The sequence below is a fragment of the Canis lupus genome, chromosome 13, assembly GCF_011100685.1.
Source record: "Canis lupus familiaris isolate Mischka breed German Shepherd chromosome 13, alternate assembly UU_Cfam_GSD_1.0, whole genome shotgun sequence".
NCBI classification, from domain to species: domain Eukaryota; kingdom Metazoa; phylum Chordata; class Mammalia; order Carnivora; family Canidae; genus Canis; species Canis lupus.
In genome coordinates this window covers 4073411-4089807 of record NC_049234.1, presented here as the reverse complement: position 1 = coordinate 4089807, position 16397 = coordinate 4073411, and the positions used below count along the sequence as shown (strand labels likewise).

Genomic DNA, 16397 nt, shown 5'->3' with positions numbered 1-16397 from the left:
ACTGGCATTTCAGGAGAAAGGAAGAGGAAAAATCTGGAATCTGTTCAGAGACTGGTAGAATTGTCGCGGAAAGGAACTGTGAGCATTTCAATCAAAGGAATGGCAGCGGGCACAAAGGAAGGGAAGAATCTGGGGAATTTGAAGCAAAGGCAGCACTGGTTTACTAGTCACTATGTTGTTGAGAGAGAAGAGGCAGAAGTGACCAGTATCCCTAGGTTTTCATGTCTCTCTCCTGTTAAAGAGGGGTGATGGATGTCACTTGTGGAGAGTGACTGCAAGGCATGTGCAGCTTTGGAGGATTTGATGAATTCATTTTATAGGTGGGAGGGTGGTTTAATACCTTCAGGTAGATAACTCTTGTGGGTTAATGTGGAGGTAGGAGATTTTTTTTTTTTAATTTTTATTTATTTATGATAGTCACAGAGAGAGAGAGAGAGAGAGAGAAAGAGAGGCAGAGACATAGGCAGAGGGAGAAGCAGGCTCCATGCACCGGGAGCCCGACGTGGGATTCGATCCCGGGTCTCCAGGATCGCGCCCTGGGCCCAAGGCAGGCGCCAAACTGCTGCGCCACCCAGGGATCCCAACATGTTAAAATCATGATGCCTCAGTGGATGCAGTCTGTTAGGCTGAGGGTAGAGCAGAATTTGAATAAAGGGACGAGGGCAGAATCTGGGGCAGGGACTACATGGTGGTAGAGGGGGTTGAAGAAAATAGCTGTGAAAATAGGAGGAAAACCAGAACAGATGAACAGGATCAAATGGTTTGAAGAATTTAAAGAGAAGATTAATTAAACGCGTGGGGCTAATATGGTGCAGTTCTGGTTCTGAGTAAGAAGCTGATAAGGTGAAGCATACGCCAAGCAATTCACTTTACCATAAGTAATATTAAAGGAAAGATTAGTTTGATGGTTGTTGAGGTTATGAGAGAGGCTTTCAACCCATGTGTGTAGGTTACCTTTAAATAAGAAAGAAGGGTACTTCCTTCTCTGAGATGAAGGTGGGGAGGACAGGAGGAGAATGGTGTTTTTTCATTACCTAAATCAAGAAAACTAGGAATATTCAGCAAGCTTGTGCTTTTCTGAGTAGGAGGTGAAGTTGGGGACAGAGTAATCATAGTTGAATTTGAGTGAGCACTAATTGGTGCTGGGCTCTGTCCTGTGTACTTTATAAATGTTAACTGTCTTTGGTTTTTATCTTCTACTCCTTAGAGGTGAAGAAAGGGGGTTCAGGGAAATTATAAAACTTAATCCAAAGTTACATACTTGATAAGTACTGGATCCTGACTTGGAGCTCACTTGGTCTGATCCCATCATCCTTTAACCAAAGGAAGGTGAAGGAGGTGTGAGATAGGTTTTGATGTAGCAAGCAGCCTTGGAGGGAGTAGATGAGGGTTTTCAGACACCTGTGGTGAAGGGGAAGACAGGAATTACTGACTTGCAGAATTTCAAATTTGGTCTCCTATCCTTCTGTGGAATGACTTGAAAATAGGGCTGGCTGATCATGGTAAAATAGAAGATTAAATAAAATGTGTGTTCCTTTGGTATACTTCTGCAGCATGACCTGTTGTTACATTGTAAATCGTGGCTGACATTATAGGCTTTAGCTGAGCACTATAACCCATCTGACCAAATAAGATTAGAATTTGACAGAAAAGCAAAAATGTCACCATTAGTTTATCATACTTCAGAACCAGAATTCCAAAGAGAAGCAGTGTATAGACAAGTAGCAAAAGTACAACCAAAAATCTATTTTTGGCAGGTTTTGCTGTGTGTGTGATTTCTGTATAGCTTCACCACTCCAATCATATTAACATTATGTTGAGAATTATTATTGATATTCATTTACATTTATTGACCAAGATTTTTAGAATTTAATTGCATTGAAATCCTGGCCATATGCATTACTTTAAAACTAAATGAACTTTTGCTTTAAAAAAAAAAATGTAGGCCTTTGTTTCAGGAGCTTGGAAGAGCCTAGAGGGAAGCAGTCTTCTGTCTTGAGGTTTGACTCTCCCAGCTTCAGCTTCTTATTCTTTTTTCTTGATTTATTTGGCAATTTATTGAGCACTTACTCTGTGCACTGTTCTAAGAAGTGGGGATACAGTGGTGGATAGGCAAAGCTTATATTCAAGTGACTAGACTATCAATGAGTAATACAGTATGTCAGATTGTGAAATGCAATGACCTAAAAATAAGTAGAGTAAGCAGATGGCATATGAAAGTGCTGGTTTTTATAGGTAGTGTGGTGAGAGGTCTCATTTGAGCAGACTTGATTAAGGAGAGGGATTGAGTCACCTAAGAAACAGTGCAAGAGAACAGCAGAGACATGGCAGGATCCTGCAGGTATAGTAGAAGGCTTATGTGATTGGAGGACAGTTAAGTGAGTTCAGAAGGGAGCCAGGGCCACATTACGGAGTGCTTTGCAGTCTGTGCTGAGACTTTGCATAGCTGTGATTTATATGTTCACAGAATTAATCCAGATTTGATGAAGTGATTAAAACTATTAGGTTTGGCAGTTGTCATATTTATACTCTAGTATTATTTTTTACTTTATAGGATGGAACAAAATTCATCTGTATCGGGGCTCTATATTCTGAGCTTTTGGCTGTCAGCAGTAAAGGGGAACTTTATCAGTGGAAGTGGAGTGAATCTGAGCCTTACAGAAATGCACAGGTATTTTATCATATTAAACTTGCATTGAATAGCTCTACGTATCGACACACAAAATGGTAATCATTTTTCTTATGCTTTCAAAGAATCCTTCACTGCATCATCCACGAGCAACATTTTTGGGGCTAACCAATGAAAAGATAGTCCTGCTGTCTGCAAATAGCATAAGAGCAACTGTAGCTACAGAAAATAACAAGGTACAGAACACTGCATTGATTGAGAAAGATTTTATGCTTAAATTCTTGATTTTCTTCCTCTCCTTGCCCCCTTTCCGTCTTTGCATGTTTTGTCTAACTGGATGCACAAACACAAAGCATCTTAAACCTAAAGAGAGTAATCCAATGTCTAATCTTTTTGTTGCTAGTTTGTCCCTGTACGACAATCCAGCTTTTAGAGGAGATTTTTCCTTTAAGGGAAGGAAACAATATTCAAGATAAGGCCTGACAAAAGAGTTGCTATTGAAAAGCTGGAAGGAGATGGATTTGGAACAGATGGGTTATTATACCTTGGGTTATCAGTTTGGGTTTTGAGTCACTAAATTCTTCTGAAAATTGTTGAAGCAAATGTTTAATTTTGATTAATTTCTTAGAAATGGCTTTAGACATTCATTTCTATTACTGCTACTTTGATTTATTTTTGTGAGGAAAATATTTTAGGTTGTAGTCTTAATTAAGAACCTTTTCTGAATTACTTTACTGGCATTTTAGAATTGCAGTCCATACAGTATATTTTCCTAGTTTTGACCACAATCCTTTTCGAAAGACTACTTGTTTTTTATTCATTTAAGCCTCTATTATTTTACTCTTTAGGTTGCTACATGGGTGGATGAAACTTTAAGTTCTGTGGCTTCTAAATTAGAGCACACTGCACAGACTTACTCAGAACTTCAGGGTGAACGGATTGTGTCTTTACATTGCTGTGCCCTTTACACCTGTGCCCAGCTAGAGAACAATTTATATTGGTGGTGAGTATTACAAGGAGGGGGAGTTCCTTATCAGCGAATGCTTTTAGGTACATAGGTAAGTGCTTTGAATAGTGGAATACCAACATGAGAAAGTTGGCCAAAAATTGTAAAAGATAATGCTTTACAGGGAGGGAAATTCCACTTTGGAGCAAAGTAATATTTTTTAAAAAGGACACCTTAAAAAACATTATAAAAGTAACACATACTTAGTGACTATATAATTATGGAATTAAAAATAAAATACAGGAGAAGTGTACATCACCCACCATCCTACAATCTAAAGATAACTATTGTTAGCATTTGGGAGTATGTAAATCTTATTTTCCTAAACGTAAATGTGTGCTTTGCTTTTACATAATTGGAAGCATAGGCTATAGGGTGTCTTTTTTATGCCTTTTTTCATTCAATAGCATTGCTTAAAATATAATTTTAGGGACACCTGGGTGGCTCATTGGTTGAGTGCGGGCGTGATCTTCGCTTCAGGGCATGATCCCGGGGACCTGGGATCAAGTCCCGCATCTGGCTTCTCACAGGGAGCCTGCTTCTCCCTCTGCCTATGTCTCTGCCTCTCTCTCTGTGTCTCATGAATGAATAAATAAAATCTTTAAAAAAAAAATTTTTTAAGGTTATTAAAGTATTTCATTGGATGAATATTCTGTGCCTTCCTTAGTTATTCCTTTACTGTTTGAGACTAAATGTATTTTCTGTTATGTTTTAAGGCATTAAGGTAAATTTGCATTGGCAGAAATCTTATATAAGGGAATCTACTAATGAAATAGAGTTATTTGGCCGAAAATTTTGAGTCATCAGTTAACCATAAATTTTAATCCCTAAAGGTTTAATAAGAATGGATTCAGTTATGTATTAAACCTCTGATCAAGTTATGATTAAGAATAAGTTACACATGCTACTATTCTGAAGCAAAAATACTGTAATATGTGTAATTTCAGATTTATTTAGTAGGCTTCTTTGCTGCTTACTTCACCAATTTATACTTTTTCTTTTCAGGGGTGTAGTCCCTTTTAGTCAAAGAAAAAAAATGTTGGAGAAAGCTAGAGCAAAAAATAAAAAGCCCAAATCTAGCGCTGGTATTTCTTCAATGCCAAACATCACTGTTGGTACCCAGGTAAGTGATTAGAATGAAGCCTGTCGTAAGGAACATTGTTTCTCTTCAAAATTGCTTTCTTCCTGTGTAAGCAGTTTTACAAATGAAAGTCATCTGAAGACTGGATTCCAGTACCTTGTATGTGCTTTTTATTCAGTAGTGGAGTAACAGAGATTCTGCCCCCGTGTTGGTAGGTTCTCAGATTTGCCTAATTTTAAGAATCACTTGGTACTTAAATGCAGAGCCTGGAGCTCCTTACCTGAAACATTCCTTCAGTTTGAGAGTATGGCCCAAGTATCATAGTGTCTGACAAACATCCCAGGTGATAAACAGCCAGGCAATTTGAAAGATGCTGCTCTTGGGGATGTTGTCAGCACAAGGCAGGAGGCTTCATCAGATCCCTGTTTCTACTGGTTTTTCTTTTTTGACTCTGAGATGGTTTTAGGCTCCTGTCTTATAGATAAGTAATTTTTCTCATACCTCAGTGGATCAAAGTGTGGTTCAAGGACTTCTGCTGATTTCTCCATTCTTTCAGGAAATCAGCAGTCTTTTCTCTTCTGTTTACATATCTGTGTGAAGCTGAATTGTCTTCATAACACTTGAGTCAAAAGTAATGTATCACAACAACTAGAATGCAGAAGCTGACATGGGAATGTCTTCTGTTAAAACAGACAGAGAGATTTGCAAAGATGTAAACAATGCTACTTTTCTTGCTATTCTTTTTAAAGATGTAGTTATGTTTCATAAAATTGTTTATATTAACTTGGGGCTCATTATTGTTAAACATTTAAAAATTTCTCAGTATTAATCATACATTAAATACAAACTAGAGGGATCCCTGGGTGGCGCAGCGGTTTGGCGCCTGCCTTTGGCCCAGGGCGCGATCCTGGAGACCCGGGATCGAATCCCACATCGGGCTCCTGGTGCATGGAGCCTGCTTCTCCCTCTGCCTGTGTCTCTGCCACTCTCTGTGTGTGTGACTATCATAAATAAATAAAAATTAAAAAAAAAAAACAAACTAGATAGGACCCAAATAAGAGATTTTTGAGTCCTCAGTAATATCTATCTATCTATCTATCTATCTATCTATCTATCTATCTATCTATCATCATCTATCTATCTATTTATATTCATGAGAGACAGAGAGAGACAGAGAGAGAGAGAGGCAGAAACACAGGCAGTGGGAGAAGCAGGCTCCATGCAGGGAGCCCAGCATGGGACTCGATCCTGGGTCTCCAGGATCACGCCCTGGGCCGAAGGCAGTGTTAAACCGCTGAGCCAGCCACCCGGGCTTACCCTTCAGTAATATTTAATAGGGAAAAAGGGTTCTGAGACCAAAAAAGTTTGAGAACTGTTGTTGTACTTCATTCATTAGACTCTCTAGAAGTTTATCTTCATGATAAAACTTGACGTATATATTCATTACAGCAAATGTTGCAATAAGTATTTAAGGGCCTTAAAATCCCTACCACTTAGACAAATGGTGGTTTTTATTACACAATGTGGTGCTAATTTTGTCATAATGCACTTTCTCCTTCAATTGTTTTTTTCTCATCACAAGGTGGTATTACTTAGATTCCCTAGGTCTTAAAAAATAGTCACCACTTTAACTGTTACTTTTCTACAAAACCCAGCTTAAATGTATCCATTTTTTGTTTATGGCTCTTTTTTTTTTTTTTTTTTGTCTTGTTCTGACTTCTTTGTTGGCCTTCTAACTAGGAAGTTTTCAGTGATTACCCACTATTTTGAATATTATTGTTCAGACTTCTTTATTTATGTCATTTGCTTTGGACACATCTCACTCTTCAGGGAGCTCCTTTTTTCCTGTTAGTCCAAATACTGATTTCGATGTTCTCAAAGTTCCTTGTTCACTGGAGTCACATATTAGCAGGATATCCTACCTAGCATTTGCTTTATTAGCTTGTAGGATGTCATAACTATAGACAGGGAATATAGAAAAAAATACTTTAAAGATGCACTGAAAAAAAGTTCTAAACAAAATAGCTTTGAGGGCACGTGGAAGGCTCACTGGTTGAGTATCTGCCTTTGGCTCAGGTAGTAATCCTGGGGTTCTGGGATCCAGTCCTGCAACGGGCTCCCTCTGGGGAGCCTGCTTCTCCCTCTGCCTATATGTTTGCCTCTCTCTGTGTGTCTCTCATGAATAAATAAATAAAATCTTTTTTAAAAAAAATAGCTTTGCACTAAATTGCTGAGAGATATGTATTAAAATATTTTGGTTATAGAACTAAGATTTTGTTTTAAAGCTGTAGAAAACTAGAGATTAAAGTCAGTCACAGCCACAGAACAAGGAAAGTGTTCATGTTTTAACTTTTGATCACTTAGAGTTTTCAATTATCTCCACTCATAATTGTTGAGAGTGCTGTATTTAGCAGTTATTCATTGACATTTCTTGTTACATGCTGGACCCTGAATACATACCTCTTTGTCTGTAAGGTGCATTTATTTTTTTATAAGAAGACAATAAATTATCTTCTAATATAATGCCTTATCACATTTTTCCTTAAAATATAGCCTTCTTTCCTATTGCTCTTCTTTCAGGCTTTAAGCTTTCACCAGTCTTCTGAAAATTTGTGGATGAAACTTCCCTTTATGTCACACTAAGCGAGACATACCTTTTTCAAGAAGTCAGATCTTAATGAGCTATTCATTCTATGCCATAGGTATTATATTTTGTGACACACAACTGTTTGATGGAACTGCAACTCTGCTCCACTATTTCCAGTTTTGATACTACTTAAATATATCACCTTCTTCTGTGTCACTACAGTTAATTATAAACCACCAAACACATGATCTTCAAATATGCCACTGTCAAGTACAACATAGTCATTAGTTACTGGATGACTGAACAGGATGTCAGTGAGTTTGAGCAATTGAAGAAATCCAAAGAGATTTCCAGAAATCATGTTTATCTCTCATTTGAACTGATTGTTAGTGTGTTTGACGGTGCCACCTGGCAGGTTATTAGTTTCAGTGTATGACCTGAGGGTTCTCCTTGGCAGTGAGAAGTTTTAGGTTATTCAGTTCTGAACTCAGTTAACTTCTATAACTTCTAACACTGATGTTAACATACTCTTTTTTTTTTAATGTAAGAAAAAACATATTATCCAGAGAAGCTTCTGGTTTGTAGAAAACTGCAGTCTTCTGGAGGAAAGAAGTACCCATAGAGATGAAATTATAGAGCCCTGTATACTATATAACATCATGAATTAGGAAAGTAATTTAAAATTCTAAGAAACTGACAAAAAGTGTAATTGTTTTGTTCCAATTTTATTTTTTTAATGACAGCCTTTTAAAAAAATTTCTTCTCTGCTGTTTCGTTCTATTTCCTTATAGCAGAATGGTCAGGATATTTGTTATATGAAATTTGTTTTGTTGCATGAAATGTTAAAGTTATTTTTTAGCAAATATGCTCAAATTATTATTGCGCCTTAATTTTGGGAACAAATTCTTGGTGGAGACTTTTTTTGTTTTGTTGGGGGTTTTTTAATTTTTTGTTTTTGATGGAGACCTTTAAGACAATGCTTTATCAGCCTTATTGTTAATGTAAGATTGTTTTTGGAAAACCTAAGAAACAATACTTTTATTTCATACATTTGAAGCAACTCTATGCATTTTAAAATTTTGTCATCTTGATGGTGATGTTTATTTTGTTTGCTAGGTATGCTTAAGAAATAATCCTCTTTATCATGCTGGAGCAGTTGCATTTTCAATTAGTGCTGGGATCCCTAAAGTTGGTGTCTTAATGGAGTCAGTTTGGAATATGAATGATAGCTGTAGATTTCAACTTAGATCTCCTGAGAGCTTGAAAAGCATGGACAAAGCTAGCAAAACTACTGAAGCTAAGTAAGTACTATAGTCTAATCATGGTTTTATACCAGTTACTAGTTTGCTCTGTATATGAGGGGTTGGGGTGGTGGTAGAGGTAGCCAAGGTGACTTAGTGTACACAGAAACACAGAAAAGTGCTCTGTGGTGGTTCTCATGAGGATGTCTGTTGCAGCTTGGTTAATATTTGTGTAGTTTAGTTCTTGATGTTCAGCAGCTGGAATTACCATGTAGAATTTTCTTTTGGTGTCTTTGTTTTGTCATTAGAGTGTGTCCTTTGCCATTGTGTGGCAGATAAAATGTGTTCAGCCTTACCTATATCAGGCCAACTTTACCCTCCTCTCTCCCTGTGTAATCATCCTAATTTCTATCTAATGTCTTATCTGCATCTTGATCCTTGGAAGGATTTTACAAGTTAACGTGTTAGGGAGGGAAATTCTATAAAGGATTTGTAAACTCTTCGGTTGGAAGGGTATGTGAACAGAAACACTGCAGAGTTGTCTGGAGCCCGTACACAGAAGCTAGCTTATTGTTTGGGAGCCAGATACATAGATCTTAACACTTGTATCTACTTATCTTTAAAAATATTTATATGTAATGTAATTTGGTTATTTGGTATATGAACTATGAAAAACTTTAATAAAGTTTATAAATAACTTTTTCCTAATGTTATAAAAATACATGACCATTATAGAAACATGGATAAGTAATATATTTCAGAAATAACATTTTAAATATTTTGGTGTATCTTAAAAAAAATGTATACAGGCTTTGAGAAGAGATGATCGGGATTATACTATGGATTTATAAAGTGCTGAAATTTTTTTGTTTGCTCTAATGAATGTAATGATTGTAAATTTGCTATCTTTATTGCTGCTTTTCCTCTTAATGCTAAAAATGCGAATTCAAATTCAGAAAATACAAGGATTATTGTTAAATAAGTTAAAAATAATCTTTAATAAACCAAAGCTATTGTAACTTATGCCACGTTAAGGCTTCTTGCTTTGTATGTAGTGTTCTCTCCCCCTCTCTTATTTTATAAAATAGATTTATAGACTTCGTCTCTAATTACATTGATTTTTAATCCTGTAAATAAAAGTGACAAAACACATTTTCATTCTTAATGAAACTTTGTAAAGAATGATGGAAATATTTTTGATGTACACAAATACAAATGAGTTTAAAATAGAATATGCTATTAAAATCACGTAATTTGTGAAGTTTTTCAAGCTTCCTTGAAACTTGCCATCTTTATTAATAAACTTAGTATAAGAGCTTAGTGAAATCAAATGTTAAGAATATGGTCATTTTCATATGAACAGACTCTTCTGTACTAAGTCATTTATATGCATTCACTTTAAAGGCATATTAGTGATTAATCAGTATCGGTCTCTTTCCCACCATCACAAGATTTGCAGAGCAGCTGTGAATGAGTGTTCATGTGTGCTTGTACTGACCACTTTGCCAAGATGGTGGTGAAAATAATACTTGCTTTCTGTGGACTATTTCTAAACTCAGGTGAAATTTCCTGGTGTAGGTAGTAGGAGATGAGGGTTTGTTTTTGTTTTTGTTTTTGGTTTTTGGTTTTTTTTTTGGGAGATGAGGGGGTTAAGATGATGGCCCTAATTATAAAATATACCAGAATGATCTATATATAACAAATTTCTTAGAAATAGGTGACTTTTCTGATAACTAACTTCTGTCATTTAATGACTAAAAATATTTGTTTTTTACCATCTGTAGAATATTATGTCGTTGCTGACTGTAGTTATCGTCTTAGGTGTAGTTAATGAAATAATTCAGTGCAAAGGGATAGTTTATGAATTCTGTAATTTTTCATTTTGGTTTTAACAGATGATGGTTCATCACCATATGGTTCAGGAATAAATTTTTGTAAATCATTGTGAGTAGAGTTCCTTCTTTGAACTCTAAGAAATTAATGATCTAGTTGGCATTTTATATTTCCCTTTACCATTTTCTCACTTAAACTGCTATGTCCAAGTCAGGGTTCACTGAAGTGAGAAGCTTATTTATTTGCTCAAGAGGCTTAGGCTAAATTGAGTATAGTTTTTGTTGCTATTCTTAGATAAGGCTTATCTGAATCATTGTTCCATGTTGTTGATGGCTTTATATTGCGTATTTTTCTTTCCATTCTTTTAAAACATTATTAAGAATTTGAAGTATGCACTGTGTACCTTTTTCCCTATCTTGAAATAGACTACTTTTTACAAGTTTTTAAGATTTCATTCCTTTATAAGCATAAACTTGAGTCTTAACAATATCTGACAAGTTCCTAATATTTCATTTTCCTAATACTGAGGAGACTCTCATTTCTATCTCAGGCCTGAAAGTAAGCAGGAACCAGTGAAAACAGAAATGGGTCCCCCACCATCTCCAGCATCCACATGCAGCGATGCATCCTCAATTGCCAGCAGTGCATCAATGCCATATAGTAAGTTTTATGTGTAGTGTATATTGGTCAAAATAAGGTCCCAGGGAGACAGCCGTATTCAGTCTGTTTATGATTTGTGGCAACTCCTACCATTTTTAATATCTTTTCATGTAAATTGCATTTCTATCAGTTTGATTTGTGTGTATGTATGCGTAGCTTTATTTAAATGAAAAAAATGGTATTTACAGTGTTGCTATTCTCTTGTTTTTGAAAGCAGTTTCTTATAACTTGTAAAATGTTTTGCAGTAATGGGAAATAAACTGCCACTAATTAGAATATCTGTCCACCTTTGTTGAGACTGTTTTATTACAAATTGGTTATGGCTTGGTCAGAATTTATAGAATCTATGAACCTAGACTCACTACTGCACCTTGGGTTAAAAGAGTTTTTTTGGGGATCCCTGGGTGGCGCAGCGGTTTGGCGCCTGCCTTTGGCCCAGGATCGAATCCCACATCGGGCTCCTGGTGCGTGGAGCCTGCTTCTCCCTCTGCCTGTGTCTCTGCCTCTCTCTCTTTCTCTCTGTGTGACTATCATAAATAAATAAAAAAATTAAAAAAAAAAAAAAGAGTTTTTTTGTAAGGTCCTCAAAATAAATTTATTTTACAATGTATTTGCTTTCACATAAGGAAACAGAGTTAGACTTTATCAACAGTTATGTGATAGTCTTAAGAATAGCCTAACAGATTTTTAAATTTTATTTTATTAATTAATTTATTTTCTAAAGATATTATTTATGAATACATGAGAGACACACAGAGAGAGAGGCAGAGACATAGGAAGTGGGAGAAGCAGGCTCCTTGCAGGGAGCCTGATGCAGGACTGGATCCAGGACCCCCCCGGGATCATGACCGGAGCCAGAGGCATGCTCAACCACTGAGCCACTCATGTGTCCCCAGATCTCTTATTTTATTTTTTCAGATCTTTTATTTTAAACCTTGGTCAGAAAGTTCTAATTATAAGGGTTCAAAGAAAATTTTTTATTTCTTCTTTGTGGTGTTTGCAGTAGCGTTAGCATCATTAGTCATTAACAGATACGGTTATTTTTCTCTATGAAGTCATTTGAAGAGGAAGTTGGTCATAAAACATCATAAAGCAGTAGTTCACAGAATTGTTATATAGATATCTCAGTTATGTATCCCTTTACAGATTATCTTTTTTCATATATTTAGATGAAATCTATAAAGTCTTTTTTACATTTTCTTTTTGGTACTTACCATTTTGTTGTTGTCTAAGAACGACGACGGTCCACCCCTGCCCCGAAAGAGGAGGAAAAGGTGAACGAAGAGCAGTGGTCTCTTCGGGAAGTCGTTTTTGTGGAAGATGTTAAGAATGTTCCTGTTGGCAAGGTTTGTTGAAAATATCTAAGAATTAATTACTACCAGAACTAGAACAGTATTGGTTATCCAAGAATTTATGGTTGGTGAGTGTACAACCCTTTCCTCAAAGTTGCCCTGTTTATCACTTTCAGTGAGTCCTTAGCCTGTTGTAGATATCTTCTTTGTCCCTGAAGATGAACGACTATGAGGCTTCTTCTTGAACATTTATGGTGATATGTTCTTTTTAGAAAAGTTTTAGAATAATTTTAGAGTTGCTGAAAAGTTGCAAAAGAGATTTATATATATATATATATATATATATATATATATATATATATATAAATTATATTCCTTTTTGATACAGTCCATTCTTTGGAACTATTAGAATTAGTTCTGAAGGAAAGATCATCTTCCATAACATTTAAAAACTTCCTTAACATTTAAAAATCTTACTGTCTTCAAGTCACCTTCTAGTTTCTTTTCCCTTCTTATGGAGAGAGTCTCACTTTCTAAGAAAAACAAGTGGGTAGAGTCCATCAACTGGAATGTCATTAATTTCATCTTTCCCTCCACATATACTGAAAAATGGATCTCTAGCTGCAGAATATCTGCAAAGTAAAATGATTTTTCTGATTGCTCATTTGTTTCTGAAATTGATGGTCTTTCATTTGTACTTAAGGGAAAGAGTAGATATGCCACGCCCTTTAATTTACAAAGGCCTTTCTCATACACTATTCCATTTGATTCTCAAAATAGAGCTATAGTTTATGGGCAAGTGTTTCCTCTGAGAAGATCACACTGACTCAAAATTAGAAACAGCAAGTAGCAGAGGTAGGACTCGAGTATTCTGGTTTTAAGTTCTGTCTTTCTGTATATTGCTGACTCTCTACCTATGTTGTCTAAAATGGTAGCCACTAATTATATATGTGGCTAGTTAATTTTACTAAAATTAAATAATGTTAAAAAAAAAGTCAGCTCTTCAGTCACATTAGCTCTATTTCAGATGCTGATTAGCCACTTATACTAATAGCTACCATATTGGGCAGTGCAGATATAGAACATTACCATCATGTTGTAAGTTCTTTCATACAGCAGGGCTCTGAACTAATAAAAGAGGAAGGATAGAAGAATTTCAAGGGTTATACTTCATTTTTTCAGCTGATTGCTAAATGCCACTGGCTCTAAGTGCTGGCTATATGGGTCAGTTGTTCTCTAGAAAATAAGCCTCAAGTATAGAAACCAACAGCAAAGCTTTGGTGAGTCTGTTTAGGTTATTATTTTTTTTCCACTTCAGGTTAATTTTATAACTTTGTGATCATTAGAGAAATATAAGAAATTAAATGCCTTCAGTGATAAATAAGTTCAATGGGTATAATTTGCTTATTGATTTCACAGTAAGTTGGTATTAATATTCAGCATATTTGCCTATACTTATAGGTGCTAAAAGTGGATGGTGCCTATGTTGCTGTAAAATTTCCAGGAACGTCCAGTAATACAAATTGTCAGAGCAGCACTGGTTCAGATGCTGACCCTTCTTCTCTCCTGCAAGATTGTAGGTTACTTAGAATTGATGAACTGCAGGTAGGTGTATAGGAGTCACTCAGCAGGTAAATGGTGGGACTGACTACTTGAGTGATTACAGAGTTTGAGAGCAAGTTTCCTTCTGTGTCATGTAGGTTGTCAAAACTGGTGGAACACCAAAAGTTCCTGACTGTTTCCAAAGGACTCCCAAAAAGCTTTGTATACCTGAAAAAACAGAAATATTAGCAGTGAATGTGGATTCCAAAGGTAAAGATTTTGTAACTTTTTCAATTGGCATACATTATATCCTACTAATACTTGTGTAGTAAATGGGTATAGGATAAAATGGTTTGGAGTGTTTGAAGTCTTTATCCCCCTGTATATAATGTTGTGGAATGAAATGAATTTACATTTCAAATATGACTAGAGATGTTAAAATTTGCTAGGTACTTGTTAAGGGTCACTAAAGATGTATAACTTTTTTTTTTTTTTTATATTTATGTTTTCTGAAGGTGTGCATGCTGTTTTGAAGACTGGAAATTGGGTACGGTACTGTATCTTTGATCTTGCTACAGGAAAAGCAGAACAGGAAAATAATTTCCCTACAAGCAGCATTGCTTTCCTTGGTCAGAATGAGAGGAATGTAGCCATTTTCACTGCTGGACAGGTATAGAGGCTTATTTTTTGCTCTTGGAAATTGGTCTGACAACATTCGCAATTTTGTAAAGCCTAAGGTTAGGTTCTAATAATTTGCTTGTCATTAAACTATTGAAGAATTTAGAATATCAAGGACATTTAATACTGGATTTCTTATTTGGTCTATATAAACTAATCTAATTTGAAGCTAAGTATACCTGTTGTAAAAATCAAGGATGCATTTTTTATTGAGAGCCAAATTCTATTATTCTTAATCTATTATAGGAATCTCCTATTATTCTTCGAGATGGAAATGGTACTATCTACCCAATGGCCAAAGATTGCATGGGAGGAATAAGGGATCCTGATTGGCTTGATCTTCCACCTATTAGTAGTCTTGGAATGGGTGTACATTCTTTAATAAATCTTCCTGCCAATTCAACAATCAAAAAGAAAGCTGCTATTATCATCATGGCTGTAGAGGTAACTTGACTATTTTGAAACTAGTGGCATTTTCATTCACAGGATACTGCTAGAATCTAGGGAAAACAATCTTGAATGGATTATTTGTTAATGTTTTCTACAGGTGATAGTAGTCTAATAGGACTAGAGAGATGAGTGAACCAAAGATGACAGTGTAAATGTTTGAGTAAGGCATGCACAATGTTGTAGGAGCACAAAGCGGGAGGGACATAAATCAGACTGTGACTGTAAAGAAGGCTTCTCTGAGGAGGTGATGCCTGAACACAGCTTTCAATCATCAGATAGGGGTCTCCGAGACAACAACTGAAGATAGGAGGGGCTATCTCTAGTACCAAGAATAGCCTTTGTGAATCTCACTATGTTGGGAGACCGTGTACAATTTGTTGGTATAACCAGAAGGTAGAACTCCTATGGGTCAGTGAGTAACAAGTGCAAAGGCTGGAGAAAGGCACTAGGGTGCCTTGTGTGCTAGCCTAAGGGATATGAGCTTCCCCCGAAAGCTTGGAGGAGAAGGATTTTAAACTGGCTTTTTTAAAAGAAGTATGGGGACCAGATAAAAAGGCTCATGGTAAAAAGGCTATCCAGGTTAGAAACAAAGTAAGCTTGAATTCTTGGAAATGAGGAAGAGGGAGGGGATGGATTCAAGAAATCTTAAGGAAGTAGAAGCTCTGAAACTTGGTGCTGGTCATCAACAGTAAATGAAAGGAAGGATTTAGAAAGCTTCTGATTTGGGTGTGGTTGGTTGGTGGGGAGAGATAAAAACAGGAGGAACAAAAGGGATGAGGGAAGCGGATGAGTTTAGTTTTGAACATGTTATGGGTGAGGTGTTTGTTAGATGTGGAGGCAGGTACCACCAGAATTTACTGAAGCAACTTGAGCACAGTTTGACCTGATTTGACTATTTTATCCTATTTTCAAAGGATCACTCTTGACCTGCCGAGAATACTAGGGGATAATTTAGGAGTAGGGAGGCCTGTAAGGGGGCTATTCAAAAGGTCTAGGTGGGGGCAGCCCAGGTGGCTCAGTGGTTTAGCGCTGCCTTCAGCCCAGGGTGTGATCCTGGAGACCCGGGATCAAGTCCCACGTCAGGCTTCTCCCTCTGCCTGTGTCTCTGCCCCTCTCTCTCTCTCTTTCTCGCTCTCTCTCGCTCTCTGTCTTTCATGAATAAATTTTTTTAAAAAGTTTTTTTTTTTTAAATAAAATCTTAAAAAATTTTTTTTGGAAAAAAAAAAGGCCTAGGTGGGAGGGGAAGGGGGTCTTGGCTCAGGAGGTAGAGTTATGAGGGAGAAGGGATTTGATTCTAGGTTTATTAGTTTAGGCTGATGGTAGAGCCAACGGATTTGGCTCTACCATCTATCATCAATATAGATGTCAAACAGCGGAAGCAAGAGGGCCAAAGATTTT

The 16397-nt window shown here is 36.4% G+C and overlaps 1 protein-coding gene and 1 long non-coding RNA gene across 15 annotated transcripts in view; one reads left to right on the top strand and one right to left on the bottom strand.

Moving 5' to 3' along the window:
* LOC102156908 overlaps positions 1 to 16397 on the bottom strand; it is a 166219-nt gene that overhangs the window by 47681 nt on the left and 102141 nt on the right. For 3 of the 9 annotated variants that reach the window (XR_005368453.1, XR_005368450.1, XR_005368452.1), the window contains exons 4-6: positions 12252 to 14099; positions 5218 to 5396; positions 1262 to 1401 (exon numbers count right to left, since the gene is read on the bottom strand). This is a non-coding gene — a long non-coding RNA (uncharacterized LOC102156908). Of the gene's footprint in view, positions 1 to 1261; positions 1402 to 5217; positions 5397 to 12251; positions 14100 to 16397 lie in introns of those variants that run through there. The other 6 variants (XR_005368454.1, XR_005368455.1, XR_005368456.1 and 3 more) reach the window with 4 other exon arrangements.
* UBR5 (ubiquitin protein ligase E3 component n-recognin 5) overlaps positions 1 to 16397 on the top strand; it is a 135960-nt gene that overhangs the window by 66783 nt on the left and 52780 nt on the right. For all 6 annotated transcript variants that reach the window (XM_038555240.1, XM_038555239.1, XM_038555237.1 and 3 more), the window contains exons 10-20: positions 2555 to 2671; positions 2755 to 2865; positions 3478 to 3632; positions 4641 to 4758; positions 8420 to 8604; positions 10928 to 11037; positions 12271 to 12383; positions 13791 to 13934; positions 14030 to 14141; positions 14387 to 14541; positions 14796 to 14993. In XM_038555240.1, the coding sequence (XP_038411168.1) occupies positions 2555 to 2671; positions 2755 to 2865; positions 3478 to 3632; positions 4641 to 4758; positions 8420 to 8604; positions 10928 to 11037; positions 12271 to 12383; positions 13791 to 13934; positions 14030 to 14141; positions 14387 to 14541; positions 14796 to 14993 (1518 nt within the window). The remainder of the gene's footprint in view (positions 1 to 2554; positions 2672 to 2754; positions 2866 to 3477; positions 3633 to 4640; positions 4759 to 8419; positions 8605 to 10927; positions 11038 to 12270; positions 12384 to 13790; positions 13935 to 14029; positions 14142 to 14386; positions 14542 to 14795; positions 14994 to 16397) is intronic.